This window comes from Pogona vitticeps, chromosome 4, assembly GCF_051106095.1.
Source record: "Pogona vitticeps strain Pit_001003342236 chromosome 4, PviZW2.1, whole genome shotgun sequence".
Taxonomy (NCBI): Eukaryota; Metazoa; Chordata; class Lepidosauria; order Squamata; family Agamidae; genus Pogona; species Pogona vitticeps.
The window spans coordinates 132,842,141-132,866,658 of NC_135786.1; the positions used below are offsets into that span (position 1 = coordinate 132,842,141).

The 24,518-nt window shown below is 41.0% G+C and overlaps 1 protein-coding gene across 4 annotated transcripts in view; it reads left to right on the forward strand.

Annotated features, from left to right (window-relative positions):
- The window catches only part of SORCS2 (sortilin related VPS10 domain containing receptor 2), a 172,409-nt gene extending 151,250 nt beyond the window's left edge, over positions 1–21,159 (forward strand). For 2 of the 4 annotated variants that reach the window (XM_078392552.1, XM_078392553.1), the window contains 7 exons: positions 352–475; positions 1,434–1,546; positions 3,599–3,724; positions 4,620–4,719; positions 5,316–5,418; positions 7,348–7,505; positions 8,185–9,308. In XM_078392552.1, coding sequence (XP_078248678.1) covers positions 352–475; positions 1,434–1,546; positions 3,599–3,724; positions 4,620–4,719; positions 5,316–5,418; positions 7,348–7,505; positions 8,185–8,348 — 888 coding nt within the window. In that variant the 3' untranslated portion in view covers positions 8,349–9,308. Of the gene's footprint in view, positions 1–351; positions 476–1,433; positions 1,547–3,598; positions 3,725–4,619; positions 4,720–5,315; positions 5,419–7,347; positions 7,506–8,184; positions 9,309–16,402; positions 16,483–16,767 lie in introns of those variants that run through there. The other 2 variants (XM_020790539.3, XM_020790538.3) reach the window with 2 other exon arrangements.
- Positions 21,160–24,518: the final 3,359 nt, after the last annotated feature.

Here is a 24,518-nt window from a genome sequence, read left to right on the forward strand (position 1 = left end):
CCAGTTTTGGGGTAGGGGGCAATTTGCAACCAACCTGTTTGTTTTGCAGAATGTCCAGGAATGTCAGAACGTCTGGGGGATTCTGAAGAACAAAAATAGTAAAACTGCCTGATTTGGGCCTCCCAAGTAAACATCCTCCATAGACTCCTTTGGCAATGGCACTTGTAAAAAAAAAAAACACTGTAAAGAAAAAAAAGCTGTTTCCATGGATACCACTACCAGTGGTAAACTCTTTCAAACCCTTTTGTTCTCCCTGAAATCTATCTAGGTTTGCTGTCCTTGAACCCACTGCCCTCAATTTCAGGTTAATCTCAAGCTTTCATCCCACCTCCCTTTCTCACCTGTTTTTAGCCAGTTCTTTCACTGGAAAACTATTTGGTAACCAGTTTTGCGGATGTTGGGGAAGTGAGAGTTACAATTCAGGCTTCCTGTGGGAACTCCATGCTCCAGGATTCCAAGATAGTCCAGGTTTTGGGTGAGATACTTTCCTTCACACTATACCATTTTATATATTTTGCTGATTTTACCACCTTTTTCAGCCTATTGCAGTCGGAGTCTGCTCAGACTGAAGCTTATGGTCCTCTGAATTTCCACAGCTCTTTATGTGCCTCAGCTGTGAAAATGAGTACTGCTGGTACCCATTAGTCTTTGGAGAAATAATTCAGCTTCTTCACTAGCTGTCAGGGTTTTGTTGCAGGAATGTGTGTGCAAGGTGTAATTCTCCCCTTAATTGTTTTTATTTTGTATCAAGAATTTAAGTTAGTAAGAAATGGATTAGAAGATTTTAGGATGCTATTTGTAGGCAGACACTTTTTGAATATAATTTTTTTGCATTGTCTCAGAATTGCTGTTTGCATAGTTTCAGATTTGTTTCTACACTCAGTTCAAGGTACAGTACTGGTTCTCATCTGTGAAATTCTAAATGTGTTTGGGCCAGAATATCAGAAAGACTGCCTTCTCTTTGGCATACATGCCTAGAGTCTGAGAATCTCAACAGAAATCCTTTTACATGTCCCACTATCCTGAGTGGTAGGTTGTAGATATATGATACAGGGCTCCTTGGGAGCAGCACCCCAACTGTGGAATCTCCTTCCAAGGAAAATATGGCTGACTGAATTTCTGTGGAGCTTCTGACAAGTGGCTAAAACAATACTGTTCCAAAGAACTTTGGAATCTAGAACGAGCTTTTAGAACAAACCTCTGAATATTTTGAACTGTTTTAAGTGTGTCAGATATGTTTTAAATGTTTTATATCTGTTTTTGAATGTTTTTATTTGTTGTTGAGTCTCTTAATCTACTAATTTAATAATTGCTTTGGGAACCTTGGTGGGCTCCTTTGAATGAATAAATAATAGATAAATAATTCCTTTTGTAAAAGTCAAACTTGTCTTTTTGGTTTATCATTTGGTCCTATTTTTCCTACCTGTTACCAGATCATTTTCAAGTACTTTCTCTAAGATTTTCTGAACATCTGGACTTCTACAACCCAAACATACCTGCCTGGCGGGAGGACATTGGCCGTGTAGTAACACAGCAGATTTCCAAGGTGCTCTGTTTGATTGAGTATAGATAAATTATAGATTCTTGTACAAGCTGAAGGTGATGTTGGCTGAGAAAAATTCCCACTCTGGGTGTGTTATTTTAAGCTATACTTGAAGGCGAGCACTTTAGAGAATGGACTGAAATTCTTTGTTGCCTATAGAGGTGGTAATGAACAGTTCTTTTCACTGTCCCTTTATTGCAGAAATGTACAACTGGAGAGGGTCTGGGAAACATTTCCTACCACCTTTTTGGCCTTTCTCAATTCTGGGATTCACAAAGTTATTTATTTTATTTATTTATTTATTTTATTTATATCCCGCCTATCTAGCCAACTCAGGACCACTCTTTGTTTGATTAAAACCAAAATAAGGTCCACCTTGTTTTACAGGAGAAGCATGTGTCTGGAGGTTCCCAGAGATGTAATTCTCTATTTTCAGCATTAAATCATATTTTTAACAAAAGGGAAATATGGTAAATCTAGCAACACAGAAGAATTATATGACCCCCTGTTGAAAAACACCAAGAGTGGAAAAATGCCTTTTTGTAATAGAGACAGATATAAATCCAGAAGTATGCTACTTTCCCTATTCTTTGTGCTTCCTGTGGATCCCACAACTCAGTTCTTCTGTCCATGGAGTTCCTGTTCTAGAACATTCAAAGTTGTGCTGTTTGGTTGGTAGCTCTGCCTGTACACCCTCCATCGTGCATATCTCAGAAATGAGATTAAATTAAATTAAATGGAAGCTGTTAATTTACTTCTGTTGGCTAGTTCTGTTATTTGTCTAAAATATTTCCCACTGCACAGACATGAATGCTAGTCATAAAAAATTAGCAGACCGTTCATTTTGTGATATACAGTAGTAATGGTTTTGCCTCATGAGGTATCACCTCACAACTGTGATCCTCAAAATTGCTTCTGAACATTTTGGACATATCAGTCTACATTCCTGCCACATGCCTCCCACCAAAAAGCAAATAAAGTCCTTTGACTCCTAAACACACATTACTTATTATATTGGAAATCAGAGTGGAATCTTATATACAGTACACTTATCTGGAATAAATGTACATATGTTTACAGAACTTCAAGCTTCAGTAAACCTGAATACCAGGCAGCAATCATAAATCATTCCCAGGTGTAAAATGCAACCAAACACTACTGTCTCTTAGTGAATGTTTTACCACACACTTTCTGTGTTCTAATTCATATGTCTGAAGAAATGGGCCATGTTCCATGTAAGCCTACATTAAACTATAGCAGTTACTCTTTAAAGTGCCACAATGTCTTTCATTTTTGCTTTTGTTTTGTTTTGTATTTCTTGTTGAAACACTTGCAGAGACTAATTCAGCTACAGCTCCAAAAACTAGAACTGTAAAAGATGTTAGATTTATCTGGAATAGTCCCTTAAAACACATAAAGTCTTGCTTCTAAGGCAATGTTCATAAGATCAGATTGCATAATGATGTGTTGATTGTTTATAATGTTGCTGTGTACCACACAACAGAAGACCTGTCACTGGTGCAAGCAACTAATGCTCTGATGAATCTGCAAGATACTTGGACTAAATTGCTGAAATCCTGTTGTGCAATTATAGCAGCAGGCAGGAGACAGTTCTACAATTGTGCTGTTTAGACTCCAGCTAGATGGCTTCAAACCTCATCTACTATAAACATAAGTACCCCTCCTAGGGGCAATTGACACCTGAAGATGATATGGCAGGTTTCAAACATATGATTAAATTTAATTTTACTTTAGCAAATAACTCCCAGATGCATATTCCTAAAGTAACCTTGATATGCATGCCAAATTTTGGGTGTTTAGATCCCATGGTCTTAGACCTATGGCTGTGGCTAACAAGCACACATATTCTTTTATTATTATAGCTCTCCCAAAATGTTCTAATAATATTTCTAATGAGGATTGTTCTTTTTTATCAAGGTACTTTTCAGAGCTTGACTAATGAAATAAACATGTTAAAAGGAGCTGTAGTAAAGCAGTTCAAAGGTAGCTAAACAGACTCAGTACATTTCTGGATTTCCCCCTGCCTCCCTTCAGGAAACAGGTATACCCGAAGACAGTCTGGTGACAGTAGTGAAACCTGGACTACCCACAACTGCTAGTTTACATGTTCTTCTATCCACAAACCACTCAAAAAGGAAGAGAACCATGTCTGCTGACAAGGTAAGCTGACATATTAGTATTAATTCAAAGTATACTCCCCATTGACTTATTTCACCCCAATCAAGCGAAGTCCAGTGTCTTAGAATCATAGAGTAATTGAGTTGGAAGGAGCCTATAAAGCCATCAAGTCCAACCCTCATTTCTAATCAAAGTTTTCTCTAAAGTCTGCTGCCCAACTGCACTATCATCATGACCCCAGACTGCCTGGTTCACTACAATTTACAAGGATCTAACCAGCATGGTGTTCAGTTTGCAGCCCTCCCATGTTTTCACAGCATTTCTTATCCCTTTTTAATTCCCAGAGAAAATCTGTTAGAAAAAAAACCTTTCCGTTGTAGGCAGTAGGAATCCTCAGCCTACAAGCACTTTAAAGGTACTTTGGGAGACAACCCCATTGTTTACTTTATCCTAGAAACAGCTAACTCATGATGGCTCTTGTACCTTCCTAACTCTTTCTGTATTATTGTATCCTTCCCTGTGTACAAGTTTGACAAGTTACACCCTCCTCATCCATAGAGGCCTTGAGTACTGGTGGGGGAATAGTCATTTCAGTCTGCTCAGCCCATGTGGTGCCTGCATTGAGGGTGTAGGATGGAGAATATCCATTATGTTGTATTGAATTGGTTGTAGATTCAGGGGTCTGTGGGCTATTGTTCTGATTTCTCACCATCCTTGGAAGTAGTGCAAGACACTGATCTTTGAAAATTTGTGATGAGATATGGAAAAATTCTGTGCCTATCAAGCCTTTGTTGGTGCCTACAGAATCCTAAGAAGACTTTCCCACTCCCTTCCTGTTCTGATTTTCTTGAAATATTGTGAACTTAGCATGGTTATAGTTGATGTTCTCATAATTCCTTGGGTAGAACTTCACTAACATTATTTTTCTTGTTTCCAGAGAATATCTGCTATTAAACAGTCTTTAAATGCCCAAAACATCAGTTTCTTCATGAGAGGAGGGCAGTGGGTCTTTGTGACCTTAGATAGCTCTGATTCAGGTAAGTCTTCTACCCTTTTTTAATAGTCTTTTTGTAGGTGGTATTCTTCCAGGGTAAAATCCAACACTAGGCTCTTTACTGCAAGGGATGGAAATCTTCCTTGCAAAAGCATAATGCAGCCCAAAGGCTGTTCCAGATATTGGCTCATAGCAGGTCCACTGAAGTTCCTCTCCTTCCCTACACCACTACTGAGCACCTTTTCCTGGCAATGAAAGATGAAAAAGTGAAAACGGATGATGACCCACAATGAGATGGCATAATTTAACTAGGTGGTGTCTTGGGGCCTCAGTAGATGAGACTCAGATTCCTTATAGAGAAACAGTGTACCCTAAAGAGGAAAATACTTTGTTCTAACACAAGATTTGCATGTCTGTAAAGATGACATTGTCAGAGGAGGAAATGCACATTTTCCATAGCATGTGATCTGACCTTTGAGATCTTTCAGGACTGCTATATAAATAGTATAGCCCCATGTATGCTGCAGGCTGAGTAGATAATGTATACAAGTGTGGTTTAAACATTTGTGGCTAATGCTAAGCAGAGAACATTACACTGTACTCAGGACTGAATTTATCAGTGTGGGTCTTTAATTTCAGATTCTCAGAGTATTGGAGGAGGCGGAGGGTACTGGGCGATAATGGTCCTTTTTGTCATCTGCCTGGTGGCTGTAGGAGCTATCATCCTCTACAAGTTTAAAAGGCAAGCAATCTTATATATGGCATTGGGAGAGATTACATGTTTAAAACTGGTATCATCTGGAAATCACTACCTCCACATTTGAAAATTTTAAACGAGGGACAGGACTGACTTTAACAAACCTCTGCAAGGATAAAGAGTGATTGATTTCCCCCTCCAGTAACCTACAGTGGTGCTGGGAAAAGAAGAAATGACAAAATGTGTCTGGCAGCAAAAAGAGAAGGTCAAATTTCAGGGACTGAAACCCATACCAGCTTCAGTCTAACTCTCCCACATGGTTGGCTTGTCCCACCCCAGCCAGCCAGACTACAGCCTAGGGAATGCAGTGTTCTTCTGCTATAAACCATGTCCTGGTTTCTGTGCTTCACTAGGGATGGGATGATGTTCCATTCCTTCAGGACTCCACATTGGAGCCATGGCTTTCAGCAGGCATAGAAGCATTTCTGGAGATTGCCTAAGATCCCCTCTGTGGGGTGGACAGGGTAAAACTGAAGCAAGACTTTGTCTGAAAATAAAGCAAGGCCATTAGAGTAAGGGCAGTCGTTTTATGCTTTTCCTAAAATAGAGATCTCTTGCCCCCCTACCTGAACTGTTTCATACTGCTGCCTTGCATCTACATCCCAAAAATGGAAGCCCACTGATCTGGGAAGGGATAAGTGAAAGCACCCCTTGCATAATCAAGACCTTTGAAAGGGCAAGGGATGTTGGAGTACAGCAGAGGTTAGTGGTGTCTTTTACTCTGCTGAATTTTGACAGATTTATTCTGGTCTGCCTCAACCTGAGAGGACGTCTCAGAAGCTGGAGGGATTGCTGCAGTTCACTCTGATTGTACTAGAGGAAGGCAATAAAAGCAGAAGATACTGAGCATAATGCAGCTGCCATGGAGCATTCTGCATTCAGTCAAAACACTGTGGCATTGGAACAAATGTGTCCTTTTTTCCTTCAGTGGTTGCCTGCTCTTCTGTTTTATAATAAACATCAGCATTGTAGGAATTAGGGGCGTAGTCTTCAGATGATCTTAATTATAGTCACAGGTCATACTAATTCAAGCTACTAAAGATTTGTTGTTCATGATAATGAATAAGCAGAAAGTCAGGGCAATCATTTGTTTCAAGGCTTGACCAATTAACAGAAATTCACTGCAAAGCTTCCTTTGATAGCTGCTTCCAGATGCAGCTTTTATTGTGTGACTGTCTTGATGCATTTGGGGAATTTTATAGAGGGTCTCAAAAGTCACCACTTTCCACTTATGGACCCTCTCATATTTTCCCACTGCTGCTTCTCTCTTTTGCTTTCTGCAAATAAAGACCAAACAAAATATTAAATAGGGAAAGATGGAAAAGCTGCATTTTGTTTGATTGTGCTGAGAGCTTTCTGTCTAGGAGCTCAGTATATGCATGCCTAGTGAGTGTCTGTGGCATGGCACTGGGAATCCAAGTGGAGGCTAGAAAAACATTTCTATTCAACTGTTTATGTCACAAATGCTGTCTTTCTACATTTAATAAAACGTAGGATGGTTTCACTTCCTGTCTGTGACTTGCAAGGTTTTAAAAAGTACAGTGGGAATACTATCTGGATTTGCTACCTGACTGCTGGAAACGTCTTCAAGTAGAATCTGTTTTTTACTTGACTCAGTGCTGTTAATTCAAAACTATTTGCAAAGCATGGAATATGTGTTTTCTGTGCTTCTAACAACAATTAAAACAGATTCACTTGGAGGTCTGTGTTGGGCTGCTCATCCCTATCCAAATGTAAAAATGTTTCTGGCTTACACTGGTTCCACACAGAATCAAAAAGTACATCCAGCCGCTCAGTTTGATGGTATCTGAACAATTAGATGCATATCTGTTGTGAGAAATTACCCAAATGGATCTTCCTTGAAGGCTAAGCCTAATATAATACAACATTCAAAGTCTGTCTTCTGCATTTAAGGAAATTACCCGGCCGAAATGTGTATGCCCAAATGCAAAATGAAAAAGAGCAAGAGATGACAAGCCCAGTAAACCACAGAGAGGACACACAAAACATCATCCAGGGTGAGGAATTCATTGATGACGATCTTGATTGTCAAACACTAGGAAATGCAAGAGGTAAGTCCTCATTCACTTTCATTACAATGAAAGTGAATGTGTGTGGGAAAGAATGTTGCTATGTGTGTGGGAAAGATCCCAACCTAAATAGCAATATCAACCTAAATTATTGCAACAGCCACAAAATATGTAACTATTGTATCAGTACATTGCTACAAGTTGTTAGCACCTTAGTGCTTTAAACCGCTGTACTGCAGCCAAAACTGTGCTCACGACCTGGGGTTCAAATCCCAGGTAGCCGGCTCAAGGTTGACTCAGCCTTCCATCCTTCTGAGGTCGGTAAAATGAGTACCCAGCTTGCTGGGGGGGGGCAATGTGTAGCCTGCATAACTAACTTGTAAACTGCCCAGAGAGTGCTTGAAGCACTATGGGGCGGTATATAAGCAGCACGCTTTTTGCTTTGCTTTTAAAAAGAAAGGACAATTGTAATAAGGGTGGTGACACATGTAAATCTCAGAGATGCATGTGAGATTTATAATATATGTCAGTTATTGGAATATTTAAAAGTAAATTAATATTATGGTATCGTTTCTTGGATTCAATTTTGTAATTGTTTATAAATGCATAGCCAAAATGTTTGCAGCTCAGATACATTATTTCCCATTGTACTGTGGTCATTAGAGGCCAATAAAAGGTAAAGGTTCCCCTTGACATTTTAGTCAGTCGTTTTCGACTCTAGGGGGCCGTGCTCATCCCCATTTCCAAGCCGTAGAGCCAGCGTTTGTCCGAAGACAGTTTCCGTTGTCACGTGGCCAGCGCGACTTGGATTCGGAACGCTGTTTACCTTCCCACCGAGATGGTACCTATTTATCTACTTGCATTTACATGCTTTCGAACTGCTAGGTTGGCGAGCTGGGACAAAGCGATGGGAGCTCACTCAGTCACGTGGATTTGATCTTACAACTGCTGGTCTTCTGACCCTGCAGCACACAGAGGCTTCTGCGGTTTAGCCCACAGTGCCACCATGTCCAATAGTTGTACTCAAATGTAATTGTGGTCTACTGAATTTAAAATGGACATTCTGGGTGTATTTATTTATTTATTTATTTAGACTTATATACTGCCCATCTAGAATGTGTCTACCCTGGGCGGTTTACAGAAAAAATAAACTATGAAAATATAAATGTACTAAAAATACGACCCAAATTACTGTAACAACAGTATCCAAGATGGAAAAGAGAAAAGGAAAATAGGGTAGGCGATGGCTGTAGGGAAGGCCTGACTACCCTGTTTCCCTGAAAATAAGACCTAACCTGAAAATAAGCCCTAGTATTTTTCAGGATGCTACTCACCAGACAGGGACTACAGTGGTGCCCCACATAGCGACGATAATCCGTTCCGGATAAATCGTCACTATCCGGAAATGTCGCTATACGGAAATAAAAACCCCATAGGAACGCATTAAACTCCGTTTAATGCATTCCTATGGGGGATAAACTCACCGCTAAGCAGGAATTCTCCATAGGGCCACCATTTTCGCCGCCTTGGTAAACGAGGAATCGGCACGAAAACGCTGCGGGCAGCCATTTTGTTGATCCGGTGGCCATTTTGGAACCACCGATCAGCTGTTTCTAAAACATCGCAATACGAAGATCGGTAAGCAAAACACTTGCCGATCATCGCAATGCGATGTTTTGCCTATTTAAACATCACAATGCGATCACAAAAGCGATCGCAAAAAACGCGTCGCTATGCGGATTCGTCGTTAAATGGTATGCTCGTTATGCGAGGCACCACTGTATTTGTATTCATATCCCTGGGGATGCGGATATGAATAGTGGCACCACAGGTGCCATGGAGGCCCATTCCTCCCCCCCCCCCGGAACCAGCTGATCCACTCACCATTCGCAGCATAGTGCTTGGCTCTCTTTTCATTGTCACCGTGCCAATGATATTGTGCATAATCATGCATATGATTGTGTTGTTAGTGCCTGAAATATGAGTCTGGCTGTGTAGGTCTACTTGAAAGAGAGTTAATCTAGACAGAGTTCATCCTGAAGAGTTATGTAAGAAATTCCAGTAATCACAGGGCCAGTCTTTTTGCTTCCTTTGTACGTATTATGATGGCCCAGGGCCCAGACCCCCTGCTGTCAAAGAAGGGGGGTGTCCCATGATATGGTGTCATCCCTGCTGAGAAGCCACTTCAGCAGAGACTTCCATGAAAGATGAGACCGAGGAGCCCTCAATCCCTCCATCTTCTTTGCCTGAAGAGGTGATCTTGTAGTTGGATTCTGAAGCAAGTTAGCTATACTCTTGACTGCTTGAATCTTATTTTGGACTCTGGCACTGCTTCACCAAAAGAATCTGGTACTCTCTAGCCTGGAACAAGACGTTTGGGGGCATAAACAGGCATTAGGACTAGCCCATGATTATTGCTGAAGACATATTAGCATTTGAGGGAAGGGATTCAAGGAAACTTTCATGCTTGAAAAATCAGACTTCAAAAGAATTCCATGTTTAAGGCCTGGATACCAGTCCCAAGACAAAGCAAGCTAATTTTCAGTTCTTCATGGTCTCTGTAATTTACACAGATGGGTACTTATGCATGTGTGCAGTCAGTCTCAGGGACATTCTAGAACGTTTAGCGTTTTCTCTCAGGTAATATGCCACTTCACCCAACAGTCACTCCTCCATTTCCTCTAACTGCTGACTAGGCCGCATCTTTCGAACGTTCAGAATGAGTATTCTGTCTTTGAAATAGTTCTTCCTTCTTTTTGTATGTTACTTGACTTATAATTTATTTCATCTTCATTTTTATTCTTTGTCGTCTAAAAGAAAAAAATCATGTCATTCATCATTGTCATTGTCACTATTTATGGCCTCTTAAGCCCCCAGTAAAGTAATGTTTCCTCTTGTGGAGGCAAGATGCCTTTAACTGACAGTCACAAGAAGTGTCTCTGCTGCTTGTGTGAAGGTCATCAAACCCAGAACTGTAAAATTTGTCAAAAGATCATGAAAGTGGCCCTAAAGAACAGGCAATGGCTAAAATTCTTCTTGTGGGAGCAGTCACACAAGGTTGTTGATTCCATCTCTATAGAGCAGGCCTCAACTTAGATTCTAACATTGTCCATTTGTCTAGACTTTATTAAAAATATATGCATAACAATGGAGACTGTCCAGTTGGAGGGCCACAAAAAGCCTGCAATCCTAAATCTGCTGAACCAACCCCAGAAAACTATACCGGTGTTCCTGCTGCCTGCCAGATGCAGTGGGGAGGGGGACACTGTTCTATGCTAAAGTAGATTATTCTGCCAGTCCTGTGAGCTTGTGTATCTTGGTTTGTGGGGGAGGGGCATCCTTGCCTCCATCTCAGGTAGCAAAATGTCTTGGATTAACCCAGTCTTTTAAATGGGGGAGGGGTAGTAATCCTCTAGATCAGTGGTCCCCAACCTTGGGCCTCCAGATGTTCTTGGACTTCAACACCCAGAAATCCTGGCCAGCCGAAGTGGTGGTGAAGGCTTCTGGGAGTTGTAATGCAAGAACATCTGGAAGCCCAAGGTTGGGGACCACTGCTCTAGATGAGTGTTTCCCAACCATGGGTAACCCAGGTGTTTTTGTTGATATTTATGTGTTTGTGCAACACGGAACTTATGCTTATGTGTATGTTAATATTTATAATGTGTTTGCTAGCAGCAGAATTGGGTATTAGCATCGAATGTGTCTTTAACCAATCAGATTGTATCTGTAGTCAAGCCAGTGTACTATAAAAGGCAGTGTTAGCCAGGAGTCTGTTAGACAGGGATCCAGAGAGGGACTGGTAGGGATCCAGACAACATGTAGAATAAGATAGGGCTCACAGGTTCTCACACAATATGTACCACAGACAGAAATAAAGATATAGTTGATAGTATATACTTGTTGTTTAGTCCAGTGGTCCCCAACCTTGGGCCTCCAGATGTTCTTGGACTTCAACTCCCAGAAATCCTGCCCAAAAGAGGTGGTGGTGAAGGCTTCTGGGAGAACATCTGGATGCCCAAGGTTGGGGACCACTGGTTTAGTCATTAAGTCATGTCCAACTCTTCGTGACCCCATGGACCAGAGCATGCCAGGCCCTCCTGTCTTCCACTGCCTCCCAGAGTTTGGTCAAATTCATGTTGGTAGCTTCAATGACACTGTCCAACCATCTCGTCCTCTGCCATCCCCTTCTCCTCTTGCCTTCACACTTTCCCAACATCAGGGTCTTCTCCAGGGAGTCTTCTCTTCTCATGAGATGGCCAAAGTATTGCAGCCTCAGCTTCAGGATCTCTACTAGGTCCTGTTAAAATATAAGAATATAAGGATAAGAAAAGATAATTATTTACCAGAGACTGTCTGTCATATCGAAAAACTAAACAGTGTGTTAGGTAATACAGTTTATATGCATGCTTATAATTAGTAAAAGTTATTTATTGTTTTTAACCAAGTCATGTGGAAATCTAGAGTCTGTGGAAATCCAATCTGTACGGCAGTTCCAGAATCCAGTCTGTGGGAGTCCAGAGTGTGACAAACTCAGATTCTAGGAGCTCAGATTGTGGTAGCTGAGATTGTTGTGGTGGCTCAGACTAAATAGAAGTCCACAGAAAGATAAAAAGCCCACATAGAAATAAAGTCTACAGAAGACTGAAAAGCCAGAACAAATTCTGAGGTAAAACTGGACCGCCTAAGACAGGAAGACAGAGCTGAACCTAATCTGCTAAAATTCACAAGAAAGTCAGTCTGAGGTGAACTAAAGTTCATGAAATAATACAATTGCTGAGGTGCAACAGTAACTAAAACAAAGAGCAAACAACAACAATTTTCTTCTCCCTGTAAACCGGGGTGGGCAATTAATTTCTATAGGGGGGGCACATGAAAAATCTGAACTGTGTTTGGGGGCCGAACCAACTTTACTTAAAAATAAATGAAAGTGATGTTATGATTGTTTTTATTTTAAACTTGTTAATCTTCACAAATACTAAAGAGGCTTTTTGCGGTATGTTAAAGATAAGCAACTGATCAACTTTAGACAAAAAGCTATATATGGTTTTGATGTTCAAAACTGTCTGCGGGCCGGACAGGAGCGGCTTGCGGGCCGTATGTGGCCTTCGAGCCACACTTTGCCCAGGTCTGCTGTAAACTAAGTGTGGCCAGCCTGTGTTAAAGAAAGTAAATGGATTTAATTCAGAACAAGGAATTTTGTGGTAAACTTTCAGAATTAACAAAGATGAATTACATACAGTGGGCTGGCAGACTGAAAATAGATTTAAAAGCATTAGACTGTATGGAAGAAATACAAAAGCCAACAATTTTTGGACCACAGCTCCCAAAACCCCAGCCAACGCAACTAATGGTGAAGGCTTCTGGGAGTTGCAGTCCAAGAACACCTGGGTTACCCAAGTAACCACTGCTCTAGATAATGTTAGACTCATTATTCTCAGTGTTCCTCAGTGTTGGTTAGGGCTACTGGGAATTACAGTCCAGTCTAGAGGGCTACAATTTGCCCACCTCTACTTTAAATGACAAGGATGTTTTGTTCATATCTCTAGCATGTAATTTAAATTGGGTGCTTGTAAGTACTTGAAGACAGGAGGGCCTGGAAGACAGGAGGGCCTGGCGTGCTCTGGTCCATGGGGTCATGAAGAGTGGGACACGACTAAACGACTAAACAACAACAAAGTACTTAGTAAACTTTGGCAGGAGAAAAAAAGCCTACATACAAATTAATTTCTATGTCTTTATGGTTTTGTTATACCCCTGGCTGTGGGATATGTTTGGTGCTGGAATAGGTGGATAGATTTGAGGCTTTGTGAAATGGTTGAGGTGGTGATGAGAAGGAGAGAAATATCATAGGGTGATGAATTGCACTTGTGTTTCTAGCCACAAATTTGCTTGGGATGTTTAGGAGTGAAGTGCAGTGATGCTCATAATGGTTCAAAGTTGCTGTTACATGCAAAGTTCAAAAAGATAAATAGTACAGAATGAGACCATGAGTTTTCCTGGTGTCCTTGGCAGGATATAATTGCCAGGATCTGAACTACTATTTTCTTCACTCAATCCCTGATAGATACTCAGTTAAGCACCATTTATGGACTGGAGCCAGAAACTCGTGGGAAGGGAGAGTACAGTGGAAGAGTTGCATGTCGACAGAAGATGATGTTCAGCGGCTGTGGAATATGTGGTCATGCAATGGACTATCCTTCTCAGATACTCTTGAAGCTACCCAGAATGGGCCTTTAGCAGGATATGAAGCTGACTCTGGCTCCTTAGGGCAAGATTTTGTAGCCTTTGAGACCCACTGCAATGAGTCTTTTGGTACCACAAGTTAAGGACAAGGAACATGTGGGCTTCCAGACATTGTCAGGCTGCACTTCCCATCATTCCTCGCCACCAATTATACTGACTGGGATTGATGGAAATGTAGAACGCAGGTTTCCACACTTTGGGCTCCAGGTGTTTAGAATGATAGCTTTTAGAAGCCATGTCCATTGGTGGCATTACTAGGGCTTCTGGAAGTTACGCTTCAAGAAAATCTGGGGCCTCCAATGTCAGAAGCACTGAACTAGAAGGCCACGTGTTTGCCACCCTGCCATAATTTGTTGTACATGTTTAGAATCCAAGACACACATTGGGTGCTTTTCACTAGACTGTATATTGGTGCAGGGCTATTGAGGATCCGTTGCCAAAGAAGCTTGATATGGGGAAAAGTATGATAAGAACAGGAAGGGCTCACTTGTTGTTTATTACGTTTCTGCATCTCCAGAAAAAATAACATCCGATCACACTGTGCCAATTTGTGCATTTTCTTCTGTCTTTTGACTCCAGCTTCCTCTCTTAACATGGCCTACCATTTTATGTTAATATATTGGCCTTTATTACTCCACATTTCCTGTGTATATGACTTAATTATCATCTGTGTCTCTGCTTCCAATGACCCCATTGTCTATTCATTCATCCCAGCACTGTACTTTCATTGAAAAATTTGAGAATCACTAACCATGTACCCCTGAACACCCTTAATGGAAACAGAATAGGAATATTGTGTCCAGAAGGACACACTAGATTATTCAACCCCAGTACTGTAGTTTGTGGGGTCACAAAGAGTCGGATACGACTTAACGACTAAACAACAACTGCAGTTTGTGGGATTTGTAAGTGTCTTTCCATATAGAATAAAACTAGTTATAAGAAGACTCTTTTCTATTAATATATTACCTGCAGTATGGGAAGAAGAAACTGCATGGTAAAAAAAAAAAGACAGGTTTTTGAAATGTATTTTTGAAGTGTGACATTGTTTGCTATTAATTTTTAATTTTCTTTCTAATTTGTCATTTGAAGAAAACTCTTTACACATAAAACTGGGGGAAGGTGCTTTATCGGTGTTTACTGGCAATGGCATCCTATCTTCGGACACCAGCTGCATAAAAGTTATAAAGTGTAACAAAAAGAGGCAGATTTTTAAAATACATTCACGTATGTAATATGCTTTATAGAGCAATGGTTTTCAGCATTTAGTCTCCAGATGTTCTTGGACTAAAACTCCCAGAAGTCTTCACCATTAGCTTTGCTGACCAGGATTTCTGGGAGTTGTAGTCCTAGAACATCTGGGAATCTAAGTTTGGGAGATTACCCAGTCTGTGTCCTGTTCCTAGAAGGGCTGGCCCCAGGAACAAGGATTTGGCAATTTGAGGTCAATGCAGGTCAGCAGACCTAAGCAAACCAGGCAAGCAGAATCCAGAAGCAGAGTAACGAGGCACCGCTCAGACTGACAAAGCCTTGCCAACCAGTCATGTAAACCAGGTGAGGGAGATCGAAAGGCAAAGTTCAGTAATAAGTCCAGAATCAAGCCAGTTCAGGTGGAGCAGTGAACAGGGCAGAAGATGTAATCAAATCAGTCAAAAATCATATCCAGCAGGGGAGTCACAGATAAATTATAGTATTCTGATACACCACTCCTTTCCAGAAACTCCTCACCCCCCACCCCTTTTCATTACCTCTTCCTTTTTCTAACAGAAGTTTCTTAGGAGATTTGACATTCTGTTTTCTTGATAGTTTCGCTATGTTGTTTCATTGGCAAAAACACTTGTAATATCTAAGGGCATATAGAATGACAATAGCATCCTAAGTTGGGTGAGGCTCGCTACTGTGTTTTAGACAATGACAGACCACCTTGTCATCCATTTTGGGAGGGGAAAGGAGGAGTTAGATTCATCCTGCTTGCTTCATATCTCCCATTCCTCACCTTTTGACAGGTGATTGGTGCTGCTGCTATTTATTGGACTGCACGTATAGTTGATCTGGCCTGGCGAGATAGCCTAGTGAGTCTATATCATCTGGTAGCTTGATTCCTCACTATGCTTTGTAGGAGTAGAGCCAGCCTATGTAACTTGAACAAGCTGCATGGTACCAAGGCATCCTCAGAAGAAAGGAATGGTAAACCACTTCTGAATGCTCTATAATGAGGAAACCCTGGGAATAATTGTCATAAGTTCCAGTCAACTTCAAAGCTCTTAGTTAATTTATTAAGTTAGGTCAACAGGGCCACATGATAGGTAAAAATACAGAATTTTCCACTCACTGTTTTTGTTTAAAACTTCTTTTAAGTTGACTATAGAGGACAACTCCTCTGCTGTTTCTGGTTTGGATCTGAAATGCTTGTCAAAAATTCTGCTGCTTTCAGAAGGCTGTTGGTGCTGTGGGAATTCACGTGTGTGCCAACTGGTTCTCACCACAGAGATTGTTCAAACAGACTGTTCTCTATTCACAGCACAGTAGGATTAAACAAAGCCTCATTTTCTGCTCTCTCTCTCTTCTCATAATTTTGGAAAATTTACAATTGCATATTTCCAGACTCACCCATCTGCTTCTTTTGTTTCTATATATTTTATGTTGCCTCCTTTCTCGCCACCCCTGCCTTGGGACTCCACACCTTTACCTTGCAGTGGCTCCTTCTGGGCGAGGTGGAAACTTGAACAGCTACAGAGTTCCCTTATTGCTGATGGCAGTCAGTGTCCAATCCCAGGTCAGTGTCATCTTCAAAGGAAGCCTGTGGTTTCATTTTCCTCCCTCGCCTGCTCCCCTCATGCCGCTTTGTGATATCACTGGGTCAAAACTGTAAAACTGACCACAACTCATCAAAAGCCAACATGTTCCACACTACAACACAGAATGGATGCCCCACTCTCTCCTGATGTGATTTAATAAGGCCACCATCTCATTCGGTGGAAGTATTCCTACTACAAAAGGGGGGTTCGTGTCAACATCTCGCAAGTTGCTAATCTTAGTGCTTTGTTTTTCTCTTCTTTAGGCAATCTCTCAGGCGTGGTTCTGAGCATTAATTCCAGGGAGATGCACAGTTACCTGGTTAGCTGATGTTCACAGCTAAGAACATATACAGGACTCTTCCACTGTTGGATCCTTTCTTTACCTTCTGAAGATCTAACTACCGGTGGGAAGGAGATTTTTAAATTGGTCTTGACAATAGATACGGCCATGTGTTACTTGGAGAGAAAGATAATATACTTTGTGTTCATGACTGTGGACTTTTATTTTTGGTTACACCTCCAACTAAAATAGCAGATCCTACAGTATATCCCTAGGCATACTTGCAGACACTTTTCCTATCTCCTGTCTTCCTTTAGTTCTCTCTGTTCATTTAATCAAACGCAAGGACCATGGGGCAGCATCAAGTGAAAGGCTGTTACATAGTTCTTGAGCCAGGAAGACTGGTTTTGAAATTGGCATGTGAGGTGAACCATAAATCTAGCAGAAGGCTGGGTCTGTTTCCTCAGGAGAGGAGAGATTCCTGGATCACCGATACAGCACAGCTGAAGAGGTCCGAGGTGATACAGCTAAGAGGCGCACAAATTCCTTCATCACATGCTTCTTCAGGCTCAGTGTAGGTCCAGATCACATTATTTTATACAGAACACCATGTAAGTAAGGCACAGCTAGTATGGAAAAAGGCATCAACGCTTCTTGTGCTATACTGTTCAACACTGGGAACTTTCCAGCTTTGTTTCGTTCTCAGATCCGATTCTTTCCTTGCCAGATACAATCAACCCTGCTATAAAAGAGCTCCAAGAGAGTGACTGGTCCTTTGCAACCCACATAATTAGACAGTAGCCAGCTTGGGCTGCCTTACCTTCTTTTGGGTCTCCCGAACAGCAAGTGTAATTACTTTCTTTTCTAAAATTTCTGTAAACCTTTTTAAGTATCTTTTTTAACTTCCTATTTTTATAGCTATACAGTACAAGCATTCCTGTCTCAGGAGAGTGCTCTCAGAGCAGCATATTTAGAATTTGCTATTTTATTCTCTCTCTCTCTCTCTCTCTCTCCCCCCCCCCCCCCCCCCGTTTCTACTGTGGGGCTGAACAAACAGAAAATATCACTGCCTTGGATGTGTTTGACAATCTGATGAATTAAATTTGGGGATTAATTCCATTTAAATTATTGCACTTTTTCAGTTTTACCCTTAGGTGTCACACCTCGTTCCTCAGATTGGATTTGAGCAGAACGGTTTTTGTGTTAGTGTCATTGCTGCTTAGAAGATGTTCTGGTTTAATTTTGTGTGTGCTTTGCCGACCCCGGTAGCCTAACAGAGGCAAAAACGGCTTGTTTGGAGCTGCAGTGTTGGCATTTGCTCTGAGATCTCACACACGAAATGTGTGAGAAATGAGTCATAAAGCTGCTTGGAACAGCACCCTGAGCATCTTTCTAATAATCTCACTTCTCAAAAAGAACTAGCTGTGTGACTTTAATATTTTTAGCAAGGCTTACTGATAATCAAGCATTAAAAAAGAATGAACTGTATTTGTTATGTTTGTTGATGCTGATTATGTCTCTGAGGTACAGCAAAACAAAAATAGAAACAACAGCATTGCGAGTCTTTGAGATTGGCAGATTCCTCTCCAGGTGAGATTTCATGGATTACCACCCATTTGCTCAGAGTGAAATAGACCTGTTACTCTTAAAGGTGCCAAAATGTTTTGTTTTTACGTGTGTTTTGTTTCTGCCATACCTGCTGAAATAGGCTCACATGGCTATCTCCAAGGTGCCAATGGATTATTTCTGCTGAAAGCACATTCCCTTTTATATTACTATAGTTTAATCCCTCCTCCAAACACTTAAGCCAATCCTACAGAACTGTGTCAAGCACAATACATTCAGGAACTGACTACCCAAGGGATGACATACACTGCCAGGAATGACACAGTGTGTTCAGGACCTGACTTCCCAAATGGACAAGAACACTGCTGAGAATGAATGGCAAGTCTTGTCTTCTGCCTCCTTAGGATCTCTCTCCATCTCTCTCCAGGTAGCAGACTTAATAATAAGGCCTAGCACATTTGCTGAGGGAAGACTGACATCACCTTGCTGCCTTGCTGTGTGTGCAGGATAATAACAGTGGTTGAAAAAACACAGGCACTAGTGAGAGGCACTACGAATCGTAAGGACCTGGAGAAAGCACTTGCGTTCTTTGACGTCTCTGGAATTTTTTGAACTAAGGGACTGCTGGCACTGAAAACAACAAAACCTTTCCAGAATACTCAATAGGAGGAAACCTGTCCAAGAAGCCTGAAGAAAAATGCTGGAAACCCATTGGGAAGGGTAGAGTATCTTGGCCCTATGTTTAGGGCCCACATTCCTGCGGATCTAGGACTGAGGATTGTGCACTGATTTATTTGTACAGCTGTAGCAGAAAGAAGCCTGTTTGCACTTAACAGCTGCATGATATGCTTTCAGGACAAGTGAATTAGCCCAGGAGCACTATATCTGTGGCTGCTCAGTCAGCTTATTTGTAGTGTGAACCTATTTCATTCTGGGATTTGAGCACTGGCTAAATTTTTGTCTGATCTCCAAATGAAAAAACCCCACCCTGACATTTCAGTGCTCCCTCTGCATCAAAACAGGAGATATTAAATACTGGATGCTTCTGTTTGGGGTGTTTTGCTAGTTGGGTTACTATTTAACAACAGCATGAATTTCCCAGCCTTCACATTTGCTTTCTGTTTGTCCTCTTTGTTTTTATAAGATATCATTCATATAGTCCACTGATGCACACATAAAGTTTTTGCTTCAGTATAAAGAGCAGTTTTGCCATCTTCGTTATGAAAGAGACCGAACATTCCTCTTCCTAATCTTCTGTACCCTCTTGTGTGTGTGAAACCACCCTGACCTAGACTGTTAATGTATAATGTGGAGTTATGCATTTCTATCTTATCCTTAGGCGTCCCTTCGTCTTCCAAATATGGTGTGTGTGTCTGTGTAGAATACTGGTTATAAGGTATTTCTTTGTGAAATATAAAGGCTGGATTCTGCGAGCACCTTCCACTCCTTAAACACAAATGTCTTTGCTACTGACAAATTTGTTCCAAAGAGAAGTATGTCTTGCCATTGGAACAAAGGGGACCTGGTGCTCTGCTGTTGCACTCTTTTCTTGTCATTCAAATGGCCCAATAGAAAAGGAGCAGTTTGGGGCTCTAAGGTTTAGACAAGAACAAAACTGAAGATGGCTGTCGTAAGTCACGATTGGACCTGTCTTGAGGATCAGTCAATGATCTATGCATCAAATGCATGTAACTAAGCCTCAATGCTTTTTAAATTAGAATTTGAGGCACAGGGGGAAGTAAGATGAGAAGGGAATTCTGATCCTCTGTCTGTTTGCTGTTTTTCTACTCAAAATTCCTTTCCAAATTCTAGTTACACATTTACCCTCTGAAGGATGTTTTTCACACATTCGGGGGAGGGAAGCATAAAACATCACTGTCTCTTTACACACATAGTGAGCACCATCTGCAGAAACACTACACTACTAATTTGGTACGCTGCTAATTTGACATAATTAATATATATCAGGCTGCTAATAATAAACTGCTAGGAGTTGCGTCAACATCCTTTTCAGACTCGTGTCAGAGGTGGGAAGGCTTAGCCTGTATTAAAGGCACTGCACATTCTATAGCTATGTGTTTAAAAATAACCATTGGAACAAAAGATATGCTTTCTCTTCACTTTATTCTGATTAGCCTGTAGAAATTCAGAGCATATGTGTTTGAAGCAAATATGGAGCATTTCAAGAAGGGATGTTGTTTAAGTATACCAAGAAGTCTGTGCATTATTTGTGGAGAATTGAGAAATTAAACTGCATTTTATGAGGTCCAAAGACTGAGTTGATGTTACAAGGAAAGGGAAATGAGAGGTTCTAGATTTGAAGAGAAGGTGTGTCTGATTTGGCTAATTCTCTGGGGGTCTGGGGGGATTTGGGGTTTTGTTTTTGTGTTTTTCTTGTGTTCTTGTTTTTGTTTCATTTTTGTTGTTTGAGGTATGCACTGAAAAACCCAAATGGATGAGTTTCTTGCCAGTCTTCAAGCAAGAGAAAAGAAAGTCTGTAGAGGCTCAGAGTTGGAGATGTGTTTCTCCTTAGATGGAAACCATGGGGGTGTCAATTCCTTCTGAGGAATGTGTATAATGGCTTCCTCTCCATTCCTGTTCTTACCTCCAAAGCACAATAGACCATCATTCGCTTTATCTCTCTGCCTTCATATCCCAATATATAAGTGTTTGAGACCATATTTCCTCAACCACCAGTATCCTTAGCTGACGGAAGGCACCCTAACCCCTTAAGCAATCCTGTCTTTTCTTCTTGGCTGCTTCCTGTCCCTGGAGCTGCCCTCCAGAACACCTATATGACAGTCACCCCTTTTTGTTTCCTCCAGGGACTCCCCAAAGTTAATTCTTTTATATTATTCTTCAATTTCATCCCCTTCTGACATCAAGCCACTTGTAATATAAAATGCATCTTCTTCTTTCCTCTCATCTCTTCCTTCCTCCCCTGAACTGAGCTGAAGGCAGGGTCTTTTTATTACTGGTGGTGTCACAAAGTGCTACAGTATTGGCGACCAGCAAGATCAAGGAAGTGGGGATGCTGGGATAGTAAACAAGGTCATGAGTGGCAGCCACAGTGAGTGGTGTTGGCCACCACTGGGCCTGTCAGGGAGAAAGAAGCCTGCAGTAAAAGGGGGGCAAGGGAGGGTCCGGAACCTTTGGTTTTTGACTCCTCCCTGGCATTCCTGTACCTGCACAGTTTCTAAACTGTCATGGGGCCTAGCAGATTTTAAATCTCTGTGCTATGCAAGTTTACAGTTATAGAAAACCTCCCTTTCAAAAAGCATAGTGGAGGAAGCATGCAAAAATGTTAACAGAAACAGGACTGACTCATTGATATGATAAGGTCCCTTCCTTTCACCCCTCCTCAAACATCCCCTGCAATTTTGCTGTGTGTTTTCCCTTGCATTTATGTGTATCGTGATAGGGACATGCACATGTGGCGATGCCACATAAATGTATAGTTCTGGTATGCTTGATTTTAATTCATAGCCTGGTAGAAAAACTGTAAAAGAGAAAAATTATCTCACCGCCTCCCAGCAATACAGAACAGAAACAAGAGCTGCTCCAATCCTAGGCTGCCCCCAAACTTCCATCTTCTCACTTAAATTCTTCCCTGTTCTTCTTCCTGGAGGCATTCAAGAGAAAATTGGACAACTGTCTGTCAGATCTGCTTTGAATTGGATTCCAGTATTGAGCAGGGGGTTGGACTCCATGCACTTGTACAGTATATAGGCCCCTTCCAACACACTGATTCTATGATTCCTGTCTGTTCTGTAGGTGGTGTTTCATGGTTCTTATTCCTGCACAGACAAAGGAAAACAAAGAGAGGTGATGTTCTTTCCCCTGCCTCTCTTCCCTTTCTCCAGAATGGGCAGTGCAGGGCCTTGTCATTTCTAGACCCTTGACAGATGACTACTTAAAGCCGTCATTTGATGGAAGAATTTCAGGAGAGCAGACCTCAATCTTCTCCAACCTGTTGCCCTGAGGATGTGCTGGAGTATACCTCCTGCCATCCACAGCCAACAACTATAATGGTGGGGATTGCTGAGATTTGTAATCAAAAGTGCATATCAAAAGTGTGAGGCCTGGGAAGGCCATTTCAGTTTGTGCAACCAGTTGTATATAAAAAGTACAGAATCTGATGACTCCAAATATTCCTGTGGATTTAAATTGTTGTGCAACTTTTGTCTCAGGAGAACAGGGAGGGTTAACAGATAAATTATTTCTCCATTAGAAAGCTTGATGAAAAGGGATATTTCAGGGCTCTGCATATGGCTTACTTATAAATTAACAGATTAAGAAGTTAGTAACAAGGGAATAACAAAACAGAAAATTTAGCATGGTTGATGAAATTATTAATTCACCCAAGTCCAGTCAAGGTTAATTGCTTTTAAATTCTGTCAGTTCAGTGTGAGTCTTAAATATCTGCTTCAATCATCTGACAGACCTCTGCATGCTTCCGCTGAATTTTATCTTAGTAAATACATGATTACCCTGCCAATCAGAAAGAAGCAAGAGCAGCACAGGTGAATTGCATTTATATAAGTAAAAATACATTGATTCATTCACTTTATAATAGTGAAGGAGGCTTTTAGATAACACATCAAATTGCTATATTTCCTGATGGTTTACATTTTTAATGGCAAATAAACATTATATATTTCTGTCAAGCACTCTGACATCTTTAAAATTAATGACTAGTATCTCATCATGATTAGGTGATAGGCCATTGGTCAATATTGCAGAAGACCCAAAATAAATGTTAGTCCATGAACAGGTTTTTGAAGACCAGAGCTTCAGAGTCACCTTTTTGGATTGCAGGTCAACATGGTCAGTGTACATCTGGCTCGGGGTTTCTGAGAACTTTAACCCAAAAAATGTGGCCTTTCCAAGCTTTCTTCAATCTGCAGGTTGTGTCCCCACCTTGATCTTGGATTTTGTAGGATGGAAGTGATAAAGATTTAAATATTGGAAAGCCAGATGGGAGAAAACCTTTCAACTGCTGTAAGTCTCCAGTCATCGCATTCCTTGATGTGAGGTCTCATTCTTGCTAAGTAACTTACCATGATTTCTTTTGGTCCCACTTGATGAATGTCAGTGGCACAGTAGTGTAGAATTTATATTTTAAGGTAGTATTTGTTCTTTATCTGAATGTGAGATGAGAGCTGCTGAAAGTTTCTGTTTGTTGTGGGTAAGGAGGTCTAGAGCACTCCCCAGGGCCTTCCTAACATTTTACAGCAGGAGCCTAAGACTCGTAACAGTGGCAGTGGAATGGAGATTTGTAATCTTCATCAAGTGCCAGTCAGGACCTTTGCCGCCCTCTTTGTTTTGAAGTCTTCTTAGCATGTTCTTCCCTTCTGTTGAAGAGTTCATCTGTGTGCATTGCCTAAGAAAAACTTTGGTAGTTGCTTCACGTTTATGGAATTCTCTTTCCCCCCCCCCCCCCCCCCCCGGTTTATTGAACCCTTCCATTAGTACATTGAGGCAACTGGAGGTAATCCAGCAAAATTTAGGTGTGGCAAAGTGAGGATTTCAGCATCTTGTTCATTTTCATTCCATTGATTTCAGTGGGAGTTGGGCACGCCTATCTTTCTCTGGATTGCATATACTGAGTACAGACACTTTGGGCTTTGGCAAGTATTAAGAGTGAGATGGGTGTATTTTTATGGGTTAGGTTTTATTTTGTTGAATCTTGCTCCCCAGAGTCTCAGTTGTAAACTGTGTGAGATAAATTTTCATGTCTCCAAAAATGTTATCTACGAAAGAACTGTTGGTGGGAATTATTTTCATTGTGCCTGTTTTACCTTTTCTGATGCGTTAAAAATGACTCTTCTTGGGCCATATGCCACCTAATCTAGAAACTTTGTGGAAGAAGTTTATTACATGATTTTGTTCTTGATGCCTATGTGAAAGAGCCAAGATCAAAAGTTCCCCAACCTGTTTTTTTTTAACTCAAAGGTTCCCCAACCTGTTTTTTTTTTTTTACTCTCTTGATATAAAATTTCCAAGATCACCATGAGAGAAGGTATGCTGGATCACAGCCATTTGTAAATGATAATCCTGAATATGTGTTTTTTTAAAAAACATGACACCAGGGTACAGATGGCATACATAGGCTCTTGCTAACCCAACAGAAACTTAATCGATCTTATTTCAGTTTACAGCAAAGTT